The 21953-nt window shown below is 28.5% G+C and overlaps 1 protein-coding gene across 1 annotated transcript in view; it reads right to left on the bottom strand.

The window, feature by feature from the left end:
• Nucleotides 1-21953, bottom strand: part of Nup75 (nuclear pore complex protein Nup75) — a 49765-nt gene that overhangs the window by 13865 nt on the left and 13947 nt on the right. Inside the window, exons 10-19 of the mRNA XM_043052942.3 lie at nucleotides 18896-19018; nucleotides 16701-16738; nucleotides 16508-16601; nucleotides 11234-11343; nucleotides 8889-8978; nucleotides 5248-5313; nucleotides 3094-3141; nucleotides 2914-3005; nucleotides 907-992; nucleotides 436-467 (exon numbers count right to left, since the gene is read on the bottom strand). Coding sequence (XP_042908876.2) covers nucleotides 436-467; nucleotides 907-992; nucleotides 2914-3005; nucleotides 3094-3141; nucleotides 5248-5313; nucleotides 8889-8978; nucleotides 11234-11343; nucleotides 16508-16601; nucleotides 16701-16738; nucleotides 18896-19018 — 779 coding nt within the window. The remainder of the gene's footprint in view (nucleotides 1-435; nucleotides 468-906; nucleotides 993-2913; nucleotides 3006-3093; nucleotides 3142-5247; nucleotides 5314-8888; nucleotides 8979-11233; nucleotides 11344-16507; nucleotides 16602-16700; nucleotides 16739-18895; nucleotides 19019-21953) is intronic.

The raw sequence follows: 21953 nt of genomic DNA, 5'->3' as shown, positions 1-21953 counted from the left end.
TTGCCTGTAAACAATGTTCTAGTTTTTTGGAATAATTAGATCTAGCCGTTATTGCTTTAAAACTAAAGTAACTAAATCTACACTAAACATTTTTGTTCACAGTATTTCAGATTTATTTGTTTGTTTTTAGTGTATTTTTTTTTCTATCGAATCGCTTCTGTTTTTCATTTATCGTTTATAGAACTGATTAAGGAGTTAAAAAAACTATCGTAGATGAGAAGTTAACGTTAAAGTTTCTTAACTCTTAGTAGTTCAAGAGGGGAGAGCTTACTTCAAACAGTGCAAATAAAAAGCATAAAAAGTTATTTAAAAGCTTATTTTTTGCAATAACTGTAATTTATATTGCTAATTTTGACAATGAAATTGTAATAATTATGGATAAATGACACCTATATAGCACACTTTTGAACAATATAGTTATAATAAAATACAAACCTATCAGCTATTTCATCTGCGTACCGGACATTCTGTAAAAGAACAAAAATAGAAATATGTGTAAAAAAATGCAGTTTAGAAACAAAAACAAATTATTTATAAATGCATGTGTACGGTAGAGATGCCCAAGCCCGGCATGGCTTGCTTACTGAAAAAATGTTTCAGGCTCATGATAAAATTTTCATGAACTTTTTTAAGAGAAACTATTAAGAAACGTTTGGTTCGAGCGAGCATTAAGTACAAAAAAATACAACTTATACGATATAAAAAAATAACAGCAATCTGCTAGTTCTGTCCAGTACTTTTGCGAGAGTGCTAAATTCGATCTTTAACTGACGTATACCTAGGGCTAAGTAATTATGTATTATTTACCGGGTTCAGACCTCTTAAAGTGAGCTTGCCACATCTCTAACGTACAGACAAATATTTTTATTAATTAATTTAACTTTAAAAAAAGAAAGGATAATTGACCTTAGAATACATAACCCATGTTAAAGCAGTTCCAAGTTTTCCTTTTGCCATTGCCTTAGAAGTCATAACATTAGAAACTGTTTTCACTGAAAAAAATAATAATTTCAAACTATTAATAACATGGTTAACAAAAATTTCTTTCATTAATGTTCAGTTTCTTGAATTTTAAAAATCATAAAGAAATATTTTAGTAGGTTTTTGTTAACATGTTGAGCACCATTCATGTTTTTAAAAAAATCCCTGAAGGGTAAAGTGCACTGCTTGGAAGCACCCATACCTCTATAAGGAATAGTTCAAACGTATAACCATTGTCACCAATAATTCTCCAAATGAGTGGCAAGAGAAATTCTTTAGATAGACAGACTATAACTTTTATTTTTGCCTTCAAAAAATATGTATAATCAAAGAATTTATAGGAAGAATGCTCTGAATAAGGTTTACACCAGCATGGGGACAATTTGGTCAAGTCATCAATAAATGTTGACAAAATCAAAAGCATGGATGGCAAATTTGTTGCGTGAACTATTTTTTATAAACTTATTTTTCCACCATTTACAGCACAAGAAGCTTGCCTGTTCATTTTTTTTCTTTAATCCAAAAGTAATTACCATGAGAAATTTAAACACTTCATAAATCAGTTTTGATGCAAATTTTTTACATTTTCAAAATTTTGGGAATTCATCTATTTATTAAATTTTGGCGATTCTAATAATGCCACATTAAAAAATCCATTACCTAATATCTACATGAAGATCTGTTGCACTAATTGCTGAAAAAGCAAAATAGATTTTTATATATATATATATATATATATATATATATATATATATATATATATATAACAAAAAAACAAGTAAAGAGCTGAATAGAATGAAAATTTTTAGCAACAAAGCCACACATCTATTTAGGAATTACAGAATAATTTTTGGAAATTCGATTGAAACTTGAATTGTTATCAAGCAAAAAGCTTCGATAGAAATTGTGTTCCAGTGATCCGCAGATAAAATTCTTCCCCCACAGATGCAATAGGGAGCAAATGAAAACATAATAAAAAATCTATTATTATATGCATATTGTTAGTTGTGACACCACCTCGAAAAATTCTTGTGTTCACCACAGATTAAAAAATGTGTAGCATCTAGAATATTTGGGAATGTTGTACAGCTCTTTGCTCAATTAGGTTCAATCATTTTCATACACTTTGAAAGCTTAAACTTTTCTTTTCAGTACAGTACTATGTTAAATTTTTAGAACCACTAAATAAATATCTATGTAATTCTTTTGGACCGATAAATTTCCAGTGTGAGCTTAAGTTCTAAATAACATTTTAGTAAATTTAGAAGCAACAGTTTTTAAATTTTTTTTCCGTAAAGAAAAGAAATAAAGCTGTCTATAAAACACAAATTTCCATTCAATAAAAATCGTCATATTGATTGATCAGGGAAACAACATTTAAGTTTTATACATACAGCTGAGCTCATTATATTTTAAAACCCAAAATTTCGCACTTTTTAAAAATGCCACTAGGTACATCTTTCCACTAAGCTCTTGAATTGAAGAACTAAGTGGAAGAATATATGTGAAGTTATAATTTAGCATATGAACAAAAATGACAACCTTAGAATGTATAGAAAAAACAGAAAATGATTAACAAAACCTTCTTCCACTAAATATTTCCTAATCAATAGACCAACTAGTATAATCTAATGTTCTGCACCAGCAACTAATAATATATTTTTATAATTTTTTCAGTTGAACGTTTTAAGCATTTTATTAGACATATATCTTCCATCAAACTTTTCATTTTTGATTGAAACTCATATTTTAAATGAATAAAATTCAGAAAATTCTTTTTAAAAAAAAGATAGGAAACAAAGAATTAAACAAGTTAAATATCTAAAATATATCTTTTGCTAACATAAAACGCACAAAAACTTTTTTAAAAAAAATCAAAGTCAAAAAAAATTCTAATTAATTATTTTTAATTTATAAATTAGTAATGCATACCTAGACTGGTCAAATTTCGTTTTTTTGCCAAATACAATACTTTACGAGCCTGAGCTTCAGTTTTCAATGGTATTCTTTCAAGATATACTTCACTAAAAAAAAAAAAAACATAATAATAACAATCATTAACAGGAGTTAAATACATTTTAAATACTTCAACAAATAAATAAGTATTCTTACCAACTAATATCACTGTGATCAATATAGTCAATTCCAATTTGCCACAAACTGAAATCAAGATGAATAAATTATTGTATTTATAGCAATTTAAAAGAAAATTTACAAATGGTTCTGATAAATACATAAAAAAACAGGCATAGTTTTTCAAACTATCAAACAACAATGAAAGATAGGGATTCTAGTTTTAAACAGATAGCTATGCTAATTACCAAGGAAATCCATAGTTTTGCGAAACGAGTTTTATCATCTAATAATTTAATAATTAACTAGTTATTGCAATGCTGCATTGTTTGATCTGGTATAAAAATGTGCGAAAATTGAAACTAAGTCACTGATTTCAATGATATTCATCTTTTTACCAACAAAGAAAAATCTTGCTTAACTGGTTATTCAAGAAAAGAAAAAAGAAACTTTATTTGGTTACTTGCAACTAATCATGTTGTTGTGCATGGTTTATTAATTTTACAGCTTTCAGGCTTGGGTTTATTATCAGGCTGAATCCATTTTTGGACGAGATTTAATTGGATACCTGAAAGCGATGTCACGTGTGTGTCGAACTTGACGGATTTAACCACACGTGATGTCACTGTCAAGTATTTAATTACAGTAGGTTCCCCATTCAAAGGCTTGGAAAAAATTAAGAATATAAAAACCGGCCATTTGTAAAATTCACGGTTGTAAAAAGAGAAGCCAAAAATAAGAAATGCTAAAGGTCTACACTAGTGATTCTCAACCTTTTTTTTTTGTTGCGGCACACTTTTAACGATTTCGAAATTTGATGCACACAATGAAAAACATTAAATTAAAAGTTGCTTACTTACCTATTATACACTGTATCAAATAGTTTGTGATAATAATTTTGAATGTGACATAAAATAATATGTACTACAAAAGCACGTTTATTAAGGGATTAATTATTTCGTTCGACTTATTTTTCTGATTAGTTAGTAACAGTTATTTTTTTTTGCTAGTTATTAATTGTTAGCTTGTTTTCTACAGTTATTAACTTTTAGTTTTTTTACATTAACTGTTATTTTTTTGTGATTTCTTGTTAACTAGTTTTTTTGTTAATTATTAATTGTTAGCTTAATTTTTTTTAGTTATCCTTTGTTAATTTGTTTATTAATTTCATAGCTTACTTTAATGATGAGCTTTTATTTCTGTTTGTAAGTATATATATAAGTATAAGTATATATATATATATACACTTTTCTTTAGTTTAAACTTTACTCATAATAAAAAAAAAGCATTATAATTTTTATTGTATCGTTTCCAATATTTGGCAGCACATTTTAAGAATTTGGCGGCACACAAAAGTGCCGCGGCACAGTGGTTGAAAATCACTGGTCTACACATTGACTTCTCCTAGCTATAATTTTTACCAGATACAGTTTATTAATAAACTAATCTTGCATGAATCACTTTTAATTATAGGGATACAAAACTCTTTTTTGTGTGATAGCACATTACAAAAACTATAAAATGAGAAACCATTATGAGGAAGGTAAAATAGTAAGGTGTGTTTAGATCATCATTGAAAGTAACATATAACTGTAGTAACATGTATGCATAGTGAGTAACAAATTTTTCTCATAGCCCTTGATAAAAAAAAAAAGGCTAAAATTAAGTTCTGGCTTGAACTAAGAGAATAACTGGATAAAAGAGCATGATGACCCTAAAAAAATAACTAGAAAACAACTTTCTAATATGGCAAAATTTTTTTCAAAGCTGGAAAAAAAATTCCTTTAAATTTGTATGTTCTTTTTCATTTAAGTTTTTAAATAGGAGATGACTGAAAATACACACATTTTAGGAGTAATGCGTTTAAGTTGCCATATATGTAATGGTAAGAGTAAATATTGTGAGATTGATAATGCGAAATCTGTTATTGTTGTAGGCAATATCTTTCACACTTTTTATTTTATTTCAGGAGACACATAGTATTAATTATCAGGAATATTACACATTATAATTGAAGTATTAACAAAAGTAACGTCAACAAAAACAACCCAGAATATTCCTAATTAACTTTAAAGTCATAAGGATTGTAAGCATGTAGATGTTTTAAAAAAACTACTGGAAATTAAAGAACACAGAAAAAAATACAAGGAATAATAATCCATTTCATTTATTTGCATTTAAAATTAAACTTACCTTGGATGGCACATAAGATTTTCTCCATAATTTCTCAATAGGTACTTTCTAAAATTTGCACTTTGTCTAAAATAAAAAAAACATAAATATAATTTCAAATATTTTAAATCCCAGCCGAAAAATTTATGAGGCAACACATTTGGAACAACAACTCATTTCCTTTTTTTCTCCAGAAATCCAATTTAACTACATTATATTTATTACAATATTAAATGCATTTTATAGAAAATGCTTCTACAACCAATAGAGACTCCAAATTGAGCCGTTCATTCCAATAAAGTGACCTAATTTTTATTTCAGTATTCTCAATTCAAATAGTATATATATATATATATCAGGGTTGGGTTTTTGACGTCAAAAAGTGGTTTTTGACATGACAAGGGTATAATACTGGTTTAAACCGTCAAAAACCCGTCAAAAATGTCAAAAACTGAAGTTTGCCAAGAGAATATATAAACTTCAAAACTACCAACACTTGCCATGCATTATATTGAAATTTAATTATACTATAGGTAATCAGCAGGCTTTAAAATATTTTTTAATTAAAATTAAGGTAAAATAACAGATTTAAAATCTCAGAAATTTATATTCAAATGCATGTGCAGAAAAATTTTGCACAAAAATTGTTTAAATATTTATATTAAAAAAAAATTTTTTTTTTCTTTTTGATACTTAAGAAAATAAAAAGTTTATTACTCTATGCATTTTTGACATATAAAGAACATATAACTAATATTTATAAGGAACTTACAAGTTATGTTGTATACAAGTGTATAAAAAAAAAATTTTAATGTTATACCAAATATCTTTATTATCCAGTATGTTAATTTGAATTTAAAAGTAGTTATATTTATGAATAATGATAAATATAATTCATATTGCTTATTATATTTATTTATAATTATTACACTTATCATTTTAAAACAATTTTTATCTCTTAATTTTTTTTTTCTCCACTTGTATTAAGAATACAAATAATGCATATCTCGAAAGCAAGAAGTAATTATTCAACAGCTGAATATTTAGATGTTCAACAAAACTATATCGTATTCAGCAAAATGAAATTCACAAGTATTTGGATAAACTAAATTTTCAGCATAGTAAATGAATAGGCTGAATATACTGTAAATCGACACTAACTACTCTGTGTATTTAACAGAAAGCACTTAAATTTGTATTGTCTTATGTTAAAAAGATTATTAAGAAGATTTAAAAGAATATTAAAAAGATTTTTCTTTAAAAGAAGATGTCTAATGTACAAAACTGCTAATGTTTATCTTTAAAAATGTCTAATTTTTAGTATAATCTATACTATACACTAAATTTGGTTATAAATAAATTTCTTAATAATATCACTGCAGATTTTCAATAACACGTGAAAATGAATACATAATATTACAAAAGATGTGAGTTTTCAAAAGTACAAGATTTTGGTTACTATTCAAAATATAAGTGTTTCTTCAAAATTTTAAATTTATTTTTTCTAGAACATATTTAGAAACACTATCCTTTAAAAAATATATAAATTTTATGTATTAATTAAATTTCCCATATGAATATAGGTTTTTGACATTTTCGACATTTTTGACAGTGAGGTTTTTGACGTGACGGTTTAAACCATCGTTTAAACTGTCAAAAACTGTCACATTTCAAAAACCTGCCAACCCTGATATATATATATATATATATATATATATATATATATATATATATATATATATATATATATATATATATATATATAAACTAAACTCAGCGGCGCGACAGCCCATACAGGGCCAAGGCCTACTGCGCCCATCTCAGTTTTCTTGACTTTTGGGCTCTGGGGTGCAGGAGCAGATGTTCCGGTTAGGTGTTTAGTTCCCAAGCATGCTTGGTACTCATTTATCGACCCACTGAAGGGATGAAAGGCTGAGTCAACCTTGCCTGGCCCGAAGATCGAACCAGGGACCTGTGGCACGACAGCGATATATATATATATATATATATATATATATATATATATATATATATATATATATATATATATATATATATATATATATATATATATATATATATATATATATATATATATATATATATATATATAAATAATAAAAATTAAAAATTAAGAAAATCACTCCCAAAACACGTTAACACATTTTTGCTCTTTGAAAACTAATATTTTTCTATTGAGAGTTATTTTATTTTATAACCGTCGTTGAACAGCCGACCCAAATTCATGGGTTTACAACGACTTACGTCCAACTCCGTAGCCTTGTAATTTTGAACCAATCCAGAAGACAAGGAAACTCCTGGATCAGTACCCCCAGAGGTATTGATTTGTTGTGGGAACATGGAGGACTTTGAGACTCGACAGATTTAACGTGCATCAGTCACCATTTACTACACGGGGAGTCTTCGGCCGGCGAGGATCGAACCCACGACCTCTTGGATATGGGCCCAGCGCCCTACCGATCAGGCTATCCCGGCCCTTCTATTGAGAGTTAGTCAATAGAAAAAAAAGTTTGGAAGAAATAATTCAAACCATTTTTTTTTTTTTTTTTTGTATTACCGCTCAATAAAATTCATCCATCGCCAATAGCCCATTCTGCAGCTCTAGTGCGACGTAAATTAACAACAACTATGAATAAAGAAAAAGTGACAGAACATATCTATTCTTAACCTTGGGGGTCTTGGGTGCATTCTGTGTAAAAAATTATCAATTATTTTCCATTAAAGAGAACTTAAAGTTTTTATAGTGCTTCCTCAAGGATGAATCACTCTTGAAGTTTCCTATATGCATTCATAACCTTTGTAAATTCCTTTTCAATGGATTTAATAAATTCATGAATCGTAAAATATCTTGTTCGAAAATTATTATTATTTTTTTTTTTTAAGTATTGCAGGAAGCCATTAATTTTAGAGTATTCACATTCTTCTTGATTTTATTTTTGCTTAGACTTAACAGTTCTCTGCAGTATATTATTTATCAAAAATGGTTGCCTCTAAACAGACTGAAGTTATATACATAGAACTGAAGCGAAAACTTTTGAAGGAAAGCATTACAACAAGCAAATTATATGGTTACATACTTTAAATATACATGATATCAGCATTTCATCTCATTTCTTTTAAGTGGATGCTATGCCCTGGGAGAAACATTTCATGAGGAATTATGTTTCCCTCCACTGGTAATTTGAAATTTAGAGAAAAATAAGCCTAGAATAAACAAAGTTCAAATGCCAGAAAAATGTTTTTAAAATATCAAAATACAAAAAATTATCACAAGATAACTTTCCCACAACTTAATCCTAAGTAATTCTGACATAATTACTTGGCAATTGATAGTTTAGAACAATTTTTTCAGCATTTGAAACCTAAACACTAAATCTAGATTTACACAAACACATTTGTTACTATACTTAAAATTGCCTACATAAATAAAAGAGAATTTGCCATGAAGTGTTTCTTCTGAGGTATAACCTCCAGTAAAGTGGCCAAAGTGACCACTTATAGTTACAGGCACTTACTCTGTAATGTTAGTGTGTTATTAAATGATTAATGTACAAAAAATAAAAAGCTTACACACACAAAAAAAAAAAATATTTAAGAGTTCGGAAACACAATACTGTTGTTGTCAAGAATAGAATTATTACCCATTTTGTCCAGCACTATTTTCAATGAAATCCCCATGAGAAAAAAGATCCATGAGATGAGTAGCAAACCACCATCCATCATTAAATGTACTGAAAATATCTTTCATTAGAAAAATATAGATGAACAATACAGTAAAGACATATATATATATATATATATATATATATATATATATATATATATATATATATATATATATATATATATATATATATATATATATATATATATATATATATATATATATATATATATATATATATATATATATATATATATATATATATATATATATATATATAGAGAGAGAAAACATGGAAAATAATAAAGATTAATGAAAAGAGAAGAAAAATAATTAATTTATCAAGTTTTTCTTTTTATCCTTGTCTTTATTGTGCTGTATATATATATGCACACACAGTGAAACCTCCTGTTATGGACACTCCTGTGAAACGGGCACCTCTCAATATGTACATATTATTAATTCCCTGTGAATCTTCTATAAATAAACCATTATGTACATTCTCCGCAAAGTTGATCACTACTGTAACCGGACATAGACAGTCATCTTTGCCCTGAAACGTTCTTTTCTATCTCTTCAAGCCGGACACTATATTTTCTAAATTTGTAAAAAAAAAAAAAATTCTGCTTTAAATTGCGAGGGGGAAAAAAGCAATATTTCACTATTTTATTTTCAAAGCTTGTAAATTTTTTTCTTCTTATCCATAGCTAAAAATATTGTTAAGCTATTTCACTACTAAAGAATTAATCTTTCTCCTGTCACCTTGCCTTATATTTGCAAAGAAAGGTGAGAAAATAATACTGCTTTTTGAGATAGTGGCATCTTTTGATCTTTTCATCTGGACAACATAGGTTATGAGACCCCACAAGCTGAAATAACCTCTTAAATGTTTCTTCTCCACTGAATTCTTGCATTTTCTTATAAATTTGAAGACTGTATTTAACACAGCTGGGGTAAAAAAAGAGAACAAAAAAGAGAACGTTCATATAAAGGAAACATTTATTCAGACACTTGATAGATGATTAATCGTAAATATATCAACTCCATAGGTCCTCATACTGTATAGGTCAGCATTGATTTCTTTTGTTTTCTGTGAATCGCGGGCGGCTTACTTTCAAGGAGGTATTAAACACATTTCTCATTGAGTGAAACCGACTGAAGACTTAAAGCTCCTATTCGGTATTGTATGACTAACTTGAACACCTGTGTTAACAGGAAAATTATATTAATTTTTACATAGCTGCATCTAGAATTATGTATTTATATCAAACTTTTTTTATATATTTCTTTTGTATAGAAAAAAATATTTTTCAAATTATGAATAAATATCCTTGTAGATAGTTATTGTAGATCATTTAATTATTTCTACATCATTGAAAGTACTATTCTAAAAACAATTTATGCTGATAAACTTTATTATTAGGGTACCCTTCCTGTCAACGGGCAACTCTCGTAAAGGGGCAATTATTTCGTTCCCAAGAACGTCCACTTAACCGAGGTTTCACTACATATATAAATAGAGAGAGAGGAATACATATATGTATATATAGATATATATAGAGAGAAAATTTTCAAATTTTTTTCTGATTATTTGACAGTAGTATGAAAGTTTAGGTAAGATGGAATACAAGCGCATTAGATATTATTTGTGCTTTTTTTTGAAAAAAAAAAATTCAATGTACTAAAATTATTTTCTACAGCTACTCAACAAGTAATTTGTTTACTTGGGTTTGAATAGTCTTTACAAAATTTAAAAAAACAAAACATCTTTTTAATTATATTAATTCAGTTCATAAGTTTTTTTAAAATTTATTATAAAGATTTTTTAAAAGAGGAGTTATTTTCTAAAACAATAGACAAATAGTTGTTGGCTGACAAAAATATAATGATGTCAAAGGAAGAACTAAGTTATAAATTTAAATATATGGAAATAAGATAAGTTCAAAATATGCATTTAGAAAAAATGTTTTTAATGTATGCACTATCAAATTATAAAGTAAAAATATGATTTTTCAAAAAATAACTTGTTACTTAAGAGTAGATATTATAAAGCAACGATAATTTGTAGTATTTGATGAAGTTTATTACTATAGTTTTCTGCCCTTAAGAAATTAAGAACAGCTCTGTATTGTATTCATTTAAATCAGAATAAATGTATGAATTCATTCTGACAATAAAAGAGATTATTTTAAAAAAGTAATTTTTTTTTTTTTTTTAGAATGAAGTGATTTATTTAAAACACAAAATTGCATATCATTAATCTTTAAAAAATTTAAATCATTAGAACAAAGTGGCAATAATGCACAACATAGGTCAATTTACCATATCAAAGCAATGACATTCTTTAGATCTAATTCCATAGCAGCTAATATCACTGAATCTACAATATTAGATTTATTCCACGAGTCACAAGTTACATTGTTGTAGTAAGTCTAAGAAGAAAAAAAATATTACATGCATTATAGACAACTTGAATAAAATAATAATTAGTAAAAATATGGGTGTAACACATCACTCAATAAGTCTCCGGTTTAGCTAAGAAAAACAGCATTCTTTTTTTAGAAACTAGACTTCATAAAAGATACGTTTATTCCAACACTCTTCGAATTTCTTTTTATGCCTTTTTTGTAGAACGATTTCTTTGCTCTCAAAATAGACCTAAGTTTTAAAAATAACTTCATTTGAGCCAAAATTTTTTCCCTTGGAGCATCTTTTAAAAAATTTCCTAAGAGCCATTGGTCGCGATGGGACAGATCTGGAAACTATAGTGAGTGGGGAAATAATTCATACAATTCAGCCATTATGTGACAAAGGGGCATTGTCTAAGTTAAACAGAATTATTTTTCTTTGCAAGTGAGGCTGCTTCTTCTTAATTTCCTAGCTTATTCAATCCAATAATATAATGTAATATTCGCTAACTAGAGTTTCATCTTTTTCAAGATAATCGATGAACAAAATACCATGCATGTCCCTAAGTACGGAGGTCACAATATTGCGAGTCAACTTTTGACTTTTTGATCGCTTTGAATGACTTTCACCCGACTGTTATCCACTCAACTGAAGTTTTTTTTTATTAAAGAGTGTTGTACTGGATCCATGTTTCATCCATTGTCATATGCAGACAAAAGATTTTTTTTTTATTTTGCTTTAAAAGTTCCAAACAGCATTCTGAATCGTCAACACATTGTTCTTTTTAGTTTGGTGTGAGTAAACGCAGCAGCCATTTTGAAAGCAACACAAGCCTGCTCAACTTTTTTTGTAAAATTGTAAACAAACTACCTTGTGATATCCTTAAGGTGACAGCTATCTCACGCAACTTCACTTTACGGTCTAAAACATTTGATTTTGAGCAACCAGAGCATTCAGCATCATCACTGTCTTTACAGCTGCATTAAAATTCAGCATACCAATCAATAATGGTTGATTTTCCTGGTGCAGAGTACCATAATAATTATCAAGCCTTTATTTTGCTTCAACAGTATTTTTTCCCTTCAAAAAATAATACTTAATCAAAACACATTCTTTTTCATCCATTCTTTTAAAAATTACAAAACAAGGGTCACTAAAACCACTTGTAACCTCAAAACTAATAATCAGGATGTCATGACATTTTGACAATTATTGTTTGAAAGTTGCTACTACTCAGAAATTATATGGCTTTGTTAGCAGTGGTGCTATTTTTGTCAGACCGGAGGCTTATTGAGTGGTGTGTTATCACAGATTTTAGTACACAATATATTAAATTTTGGCATATCATTGAAAAAAAACTTATTAGTATCTGCATACAAGTTTTATTATCTTTAAAACAAGTAAATAGCATTTTTAAAATTTTTTATATAATGAAAAATTTAATTTTCTGAAATTGTTTTTTATGTTACTGGCAAAGTGGAAAATCAGGCACTGTTTATTACAATGCTCAAAACCAACAGGAAAAATCTAAAATGATTAAGCATTTCCCTAAATAAGTGTAATTTTATCTACTTAAATATAATAAAAAATAATAATAAACTATACTATTTTTAAATGTAGAATTACTTTGTTTAGTAATAAAAGGAATTTGACAGTTTCTATTATAATTTCATTGATGGAGCAGTGAAGAACTCATAATACTTTGAGATTAATACATATACAAACGATTTTACTATTATGAAGAACTATTGCAAAGTGGGGGTAAAAATAGGATAAATTAGTTATTTTCTCATACCGATTTATAATTAAAACTTGTTATCAAGTTCAAGAATTAAAACTAAAATTCAAACAAAATTTTTAAGTACGGTTTCAATAATCTCGAAACAAAAACAAGGTGAATATAATACTTAATATTTTTGTACAAAAGTAATGTAGTGAATAATCCCTCTGTTCACCGTTTTGGAATTCCGCGATATGATTACTGTATTTTTTATTTAGAATTGATCATTTTCAAAATCAAATTAGAAAAGACAAATCAATAATTGTGAAACTACAAAACTCTGCCCTTCACGCTTCGTCATTGCATTTGACGAATTTACTAAATAAACATATTACCCCTGAATTAGGTTAATTTGGTATTGCAAATGGAGTTTCTTTTTCATAAAATGACTCTATTTTCGAAAAGCCTGAAAGAATGAATTGTGCGGATAAGGCTGCATTCAATGAACCAAGTATATAATTACTGGATTGTCTCTAAGCATGATCGCTTGAATTTTTAGATTTTTACTAGCATTAATTCAAATAAAAGAGGTTGGATAAAAAATTCAAATTTTTTGCTTTGAAAAATCATTTATTTCAAAAACTGCATTAGTATTCTTAGAAAAAGGAATGTTCCTAACATACACATACAAATAAATAAATGAAAAATCAGAAAATTAGGACAAGATATTTCTTATCAAGAATAACAGAACAGCAGAAACTCTGCATTAAAAAAAATCATTATTTCAAAATCTAACTGAAATTTTTTTAATTATATTTCAATATTGATGCTTTCTTTCTATACATTAATAAGTCATACGCATGATGCTGTTTTGGGTGTTCAACTTTATATTACATTCTGCTGCGCAAAACCTATAAGACTTAGAAATTTGAAATTAGAAAAATGTGTAGAAAAATTTACACATTTTTAAAAATGGAATAAAAAAAATTTAGCAGTTGAAAAATATTCAAAAATTATAAACTGTTAAACTTGTAGTAAAAATGCAATGTGGACGACCTTGTAGGCCACCGAAATGTAATTACAAAATTGAAATTGGATGCGTTGCTAAAAAGCTTTTTTTACTTGTGTCATTTTTTATTTATGTAGAAAAATTACTTCTCATTTATTGTTCCTTATTCAGTTGCAGATTCTGTGTTTCCAACATTAAACATAATGTTTTCAAGTAAAGTTGATTCTTTTGCAAATCTAAGCATTTGTTTATTTCTTTACAATTAATATATTAACAAAATTATGTTTTTACATAAAATTGTAATAATTACATCTTTCACAAACAAAATTATCTTTTTTATCAACTTTAGAAATAATGTTGACTGAGAAAAATCCATAGGGATTGGCCTGCAGTGCCAGGGTTCCCACTCTATGATGAGATTGAAATTCAAGGACTTTCCAGGACTTTTCAAGGACCTCAACAAAATTTTCAAGGACCTTAATCTAAGACCAATTTTAAAAATTATTCTCTTCTATTTTACTAGAAGCAACAATGCTTGTTGTGGCAAATAATTAATTTCAAATATAATACCTAAATGCTTTGCCTATATAGAGAGAAGAGAGTATATGTATTATGGACTAAAATTTATATTTTTTTAAAAACAACCCTACTGGTTTTACATATTAATTCACAAAATCATTTTCAGCACAATCTATAACTAATGGTAATGAGGTGTTAATGGTGAAATCCTTTAATCCTGTGTATTTCCATGTGAAGGCTGCATGAAAGACAGAGCTAAATCTTAGGTATTCCATATTCCATGACTATTCCACAACCCCCTCCTCTCCTCTATTAAACATCGTTTCTGAAATTATTCATCCATAATTTACACAACCTTCTCTAAATGTTATACAGCAACAATTCTTTCTGAAAATAAAAATTAGAAGGAACGTATCCCATTTTCACCATGTTTAAAAGCATTATTCGTTATGTGTAATCCACAACTGCCAATGAATATGACCTGGTGGGAATATTTCTCTTTTAATTCTCACTGAAGCTTCTAATAGAATTTCCAATTGACATAGGGTCCATCCATGGATAATTGAAGTATTTTAGAGAGCTTTTAACCATCATCCATGCATTTGTAAAAAGAGGACAAAATATTTTCTGCAGTTCCATGACCCATAAATTGGGAGGTAAGATACTTAGTGCAAACTTTATTATCAATTCCTTACCATAATGTCCATCTGCTTAGATTGTAGAGACTGATTTAACGTCTCATCAAAGAGTACAGTGTAGCAATCAACATTCTTCAGCTCATTTATAAGAATCCCTTTGAAGTATAGTGCCAATCCAAAGGAGCCCAAATAGGCTCACTTTGTGGCACTACAAAAAAATTGTCTCGCTATACAGCTATCAGCAAACATTTTGGAGAACAATTTACTAATCCCTTCACAGGAGTTACATGAATAATTACTAGTGATGCACTTCAGACTCCAGAGAATTTCAGCATCAAGCACATTCCTTTTGACCAGATAAGAAGACAATGTTACCTCGGCTACTAAAGTTTCTGTTTCACATGGGGCACACGATGTTGAAGGAGTATTTACACCAGATGAATTAGATGTTGATGTCTTTGGAAAAAGAGAACTCAGAGCATGAGACTGCTTTTTTGTTTTACCTTTCTTTGATGTGTGATTTCAGAGCAGATTCTTCCATTTTTGCGATATAGATCTCCTTCATGCATAATCGGCACTTGGCTCTGAACTTCTTTTCGGGCATCGATAAAATCCATTCTTTATAAGCTTGATTATCCATCCATTGGGGATTAAAATAGCACTTCCCAGGCATAACTAGTCTAAACTACACAACACAAATACGAAGCCGTGCCTTTGCGAATACGCTTTACAATAAAGTTTTGAAATGACGCAAACGTAAGGACAAGTGCGGATGGTAAAACAGCAAATTTATTGAAAACTACAAGGTACATATTGTTACGAAATTCGAGAGTATTCCAGTTTCGATAAGAAAAAAGAAGATCTAAGCATATGCGACAGAAGATGAAGTGGAGTCTCGCCCCGAACGCATTGATTGTCTGCTGTGCTCCGCGCGCTTGTCAGACACCAAGACGCTAGGCCCGGTTAGAAACGGTGGCGTTAAAAACCACGTGAGAGAGCTCGGGAACAAAACAGAAAGATCTGCGGGTGTTTTATAAAAAGGGCAGCCGGCAGTATTGGACAAATTCAAGGACCTATCAAGTTTTTCAATGACCTAAGACGTTTTTCAAGCACTTTCAAGGACCTAAATTTAGCAAAAAAAAATTCAAGGACTTTCAAGGACTCTCAAGGACCGTGGGAACCCTGAGTGCCTACTTTTTTCCCCCTTTTTAAAAAAAGAAAGTTGAGAAACAGAAAATATAATTCTATCATTATACAAATGGGAATGTGCGAAGAAAATAATACAAAAAAGAAAAACTTACTCTCGCTGTATCAGCTAATTCTGAGACATTTATACATGGATTCGTATACAAAAGTACAGAAACCATTAGATGGTACCAATTACGACACAAATAACTGAAATAAATAGAAAACAAATTCTTTTTTCACTCAAGAAATAAAAAAGAGAAGACAAAACATTAAAATTTAAAAATTTGATAAACAAAATTTACAGACCTTTTCTCACTAAGCACTTCCAAGTCTCCACACAAAAGCTAGAATGTATAATAACAAATATTTTAGATTACTATACTCTATAATATTATACTATTCTATTACACTCTAAATATTCGACTTCTTGAGATTAACACAACATAAATTATTAAAGATGCCATCTTATTAATAAGGTTGGCTCTGTTTTATTTTCTTCTTTGTAAAATCAAAATATAAAACAATCATTAAATATTTTAACTTGTGATAATTTATTTGATATTTTTAGAAACAATTATTCGGATTGCAGAAAGCATTTTTATTTCAGTTTTAGAAACTGATTAAATGTAATGTGTACAAACTACCTGTTTATGATCAACTTATAAAATATGTTAGTTTAAACTGTTGATGAACTTTATTCTAATATCATTAAAAACTGTAAAAACTATTCATTTTAGTCCTAACTGGTAAAGGTACATCTCTATAGAACAGATCTATATGGAAATTTAAGTATAATTTCAAAATTCAGCTTATTATGAATAGTTATCTGAGTAAAATAAAGTGGTTAAGTTCTGGTTAAGTTTTTAAGTTCTGGTTACGTTCTGTATGATATGGATATTTCTTTTATTTCTGTAAGCTTTAGTAAGTATCTAATGCTCTATATTTTATAATGAAACAGCTAAAAAAAATAATTTACTTGTTTGATTATAGCCCTACATAGTGATTTTAACACCAAAAATGAAATATCTTTTAAAAAACACAAAACGATGGTCTAAATACGTGAATTAGTTCTTATTAAGAGTTACTGTGCATACACGATTTTTAGAACTCTTATCAGAAAAAAATAAACAATTGACAACAATTTTGAAATCATGCATATGACCCATATACAGTAGGGAACCGATTATCCGGAACGATCGGTATCATCGCTATTCCGGATAACCGACTTTTCCGGTTTTCCGAATCACTACAAAAAGCCGTTTTTTTTATTGTTAAACCCAACTAAAAAAAAAAGTATTGGAAATAATCTTGAAAAAACGAAGTAATACACTAATGATTATTTCCAAAATGATGGTAAGGTTTCCAAAATGATCTTTCAAAAAAGAAAGAAAAATCCTAAAATCCTATGAGGAAAAAAAACATTTTTTTCGGGAAAATTTAACGAATTTCTTTCCGGTTTTTGGTTTTCCGGTTTACTGATTTCCGGACAACGGGTTCAGTACTGTATTATATATAAGTCCTGCTTCATCCTTTTTTCTTCGGGGGTATAAGTGTTGTGTGGGGACCATCCTCATTCATTAGTTACCAATCTGATAAGAATTCCAAGAATGTGTTACATGTTGACTAAATAAATGACTGGGGATAATTAATTCCAATTCATCATAAGAAGGCAAGACAGAGAAAACTAAATTTCCTTAATGCTATCAATATCATTGCTTCGAATAACAACAATACGATCCAGGAGAAGAAATTGCTTTAATGCATGCCGAATCTATTCATTGAAATTTGAACTTCATCCTGCCTTGGTAGTTCAACAGCTGTAAATCATGACTAACATTGCCTTGCTCTTTATGAATGCCTCACAATTTCCACCCCTTCAATGCTTCATTTTACTTAGATATAGCACTTGAAACTACGATAATGAAACATAGCCCCATTATTTGATTAATTACATGCACCTGGGCAATGAATATGAATGTTGTATGCCATTCTCAAAACTCTTAAAATAGTTCCATCTCTATGAATTTATTTATTTTCAATTCTAAACACTATGTTGTTTATCATTGCAAAAAAAAAGAAGAAAAAAACCGAAGCACGAATAGTCAGCCTGCATATAATCGAGAGTTTACTGTAGTTAGGTAATGAAGTATGTGTCCGATCGAAAAAATAAGAATAATCTATTTAAAATTTCAAAAAAGGTTACCTAATGACACGAAACTTGACACTCCCACACCCCTAAAGCAGAGTTCGGGTGTGAGTGCCATTAAATGCATTTTTTTTTCTTTCATTATCAACAAAATATTTACATTTTCATAATAACTTTCCCAAAATGGACCTATAAAACAAAACCTGAATCCACTCCTATCACAGTCAAAATAAGATAATAGCAAACAACCTTTTTATCTGGATTTATAATGTATTAACACAAGTACTAAAACTCATTGATTTTAACAGTAATCAGTAGAAATAAAAATTTAAAAAAAGCACACGAATAATTTTACCTGGCAAATTTTTTCCAGATTCTCATCAGAAGAAAACTCTTCTCTCTCGAGTCTAACTCGACATTCTTCCTGCCATTGTTTCCATCTAACACGAAATTCATTCAAAGAAATCATACAATTTGCCTAAAAAAAGTAAGTTAAGTCACATGAAAATTAAAGTGATGAATCTGTTTCTTTATCTTTAAAAGGAGCTCTGTTTTCAAAAATAAGTTCAAATGAGTATATCAATTTTCCAATTTTCAATTTCACAGAGATCTTATAAAATCAATTAACCCTTTATTAATTCACCCATTTAAACTTCCATTTGTACTTGCTTCATCAAATTTTTTCCAAAATTTTTGATACCCTTAACAATTGAGGATTCTTTATACTTAGCAATTTTTTAAACCAATTTACAAAAGATCAAGCACAATGCTAAATATTTGAAAGGTTTAAAATGCATAATTAGGGATGATTCATAAAAAAATACTTGAAGTTTTCAGGAAGAAAAAAGAAGTGGTAATTTTATACTTTTGAAAAATTATAAATTTCAAATTTAATTTTTAGCAAAAAGGAATTGATACATTTCTTTCTAATCTTATTTTATGAAATTTTAAAATTTATATGCAGTATAAATGAATAAATATCATCAAAATTATAAGATCCATTATTCAAAGTAATAAAAATAACTACTTTTTATAATAATATTAAAAGATTTCAATTTTTGACAGAGAATTAGGCTGCATAAGTAATAAATAAAAAAAAGCTAAGAAAATTAAAAATAGATTCAAAAAATTATAGAAAAATTTAAAATTACTACTTTTTGATTATCTGTGTGAAAAAAATGTTTCGAATTATAAATAATTTCAGAGTATTCACAGCTCTTTTAAATTAACTTGTTTCATTAACCATTCAAAAATGGCTGCTTGATTTTAAATCATGTGAACAGGAATCATGATGCTTAATTTTTCAATTGTGTGAACATTAATTGTGGTCAGCTAACTTTTATTGCGAGAATGTTAATCAAAGTTTTCTGATTTTAAATAGTATGACTAAGAATCACGAGATGAACCTTTAAAATCACATGAGTAAAAACGGTGATGTTTGATTTTAAAATCATGTGACCAAAAGCAATCCTCTATTTTTAAACCACATGAAAAGGAATCGTAATATGAGATTTTTAAATTGCGAAATCACGTTGGAATTTTAAATTGAGCGAAAGTGAATCATGGTGTGTAATTTATAAATCGGCCGACCAGTCTGTGTAGGGGGCAGGGAACTGTCCTTGCATCAGAAAGGTTCTGGGTTCGAATCCCGGGCAAGGCATGGATGTTTCTTTCCCTCCTGTGTTCTATGTCCTTTCTCCTTTGTGTGTGAATGTGTGAATGTGACCCGCCCTATAAACGGGTTGTGGTAGTGTGACGTGGGCGACGCTGTTCCACCGCCGTGGCTTCGCCACAGGTGCCCACTGGGTAACAAAAAGAGAATTAGCAGTTCTGGCACTTTCTGTGGCCAATGGACAATAGCTCCAAGTGCCCGCCATTAAAAAAAAAAATTTATAAATCGGGCAAAAAGAATCATGTGAAATTCTTAAATCACAAGAATACAAATCACTATCATTGACTTTTAAAACACTTGAAAAGGAATAGCAATGTAAAATCTTTAAATTGTGCAAATATAATACATGATGCTTGAATTTTAAAACGAGTAAATATTGATCACGTTGGGAAATTTTTAAATTGCAAATATATATATTGGGATGTTTGATATTAAAATAGTGTGAATAAGGTTCGAAATCCTTGATTTTTAAATCGCTTGAAATTTGTGAAATTTTGTTTGTACATAAAAAGAGGCTTTAGGTTGATATGAGAACTTGAAGATAGCATGAGTTGCTTATGAATTGAGATTAAATTAGTTTATAAATCAAGTCAATAAGAATAGAAGGGGAAAAAATCCTGGTATAAAATTAGGCATAAATTATGCAAATAATAATAGTAAATCACTTTAAGACAAATCGTGAAATAAAATTCGTACTTCAAGAGGAATAAAAAGTGAATCTAAAGAATTAAATTTTGTCTATTAGTGATCAAATGATGTAGTGATAGAAAATAGATAATTAGTGATAGAAAATTAAATAGATATTAATATTTTTTATCATTCATATAAATATAATTGAAATAATGAATAATTAAACATTATGGATAGCAAATTTAGAACAATAGACAAATTTAAAATTTGAAGAGACATTATAAATCAAGCAAATACAAAATCTATGAACAAACAGTAAGATGGTAAAGACTAATTTATCTGGTAAAGAAGACACTTAGTAGAAAAATACAAAACTATGTGAAATTTGGATAATATGTAGATAAATGTAACATGTGGTTTTCTGCATGTTTGCTCAGTTTATAATTTTGTAATTATATTAAATATATGATACACCTTTTATCAATCAATATTTGCTTTGCATAACAGCATTTCAAAAAAATCTAAAACATAAATTCGGTTTAATGTACATAAATAAACGAAAGAAGTCACTTGCCAACATTATGTAACAAATAACATTAACAAACGCAGAAAACTCTCAACAAAATAATTTTTGCTTGAAAATATGCTATTTCAGCATGAATTAAGATATTTATCACTTTAAGAGAAAGCATATGTTTTGTTTATAACAGAGTTACATTTTTTTTATTATCATATACTTTACAATTTTGAAACATTTTATAAAAGATTAAAGGATAAATCAAATACACATGAACTAGAAATTTGTAAGCTGGGGAAGTGAAAAATATTGCGATTTGTATGCAAAGAGTGCACAAGTCTCTCAATTTGTCGATTCACACACTTATTCGGAAGAAATCTAAGGAAATCTAAAGGCCTTAGGTCTGTAATATCTCCCTAACCACAGCTGGGCAGAGGCAAACTGCGCATGCGTGGTTGTCAGTCAGTCAGTAAATTTTGAGCGAGTAAGTCGTGGGAGATCCTCTCCTCTCTTCTGTTGAATCATGATTGGAAATTTGTGTGTTTTTTGTTTTTGTTGTGTTTTAATAAATTGTTTTTGTTTATAATCATATTT

This window comes from Parasteatoda tepidariorum, chromosome 3 (genome assembly GCF_982258835.1).
Source record: "Parasteatoda tepidariorum strain Cologne lab strain chromosome 3, Ptep-v5.0, whole genome shotgun sequence".
NCBI lineage: Eukaryota > Metazoa > Arthropoda > Arachnida > Araneae > Theridiidae > Parasteatoda > Parasteatoda tepidariorum.
Note: the sequence above shows the minus strand (reverse complement) of the source record. Positions and strands in the feature narration are given on the sequence as shown.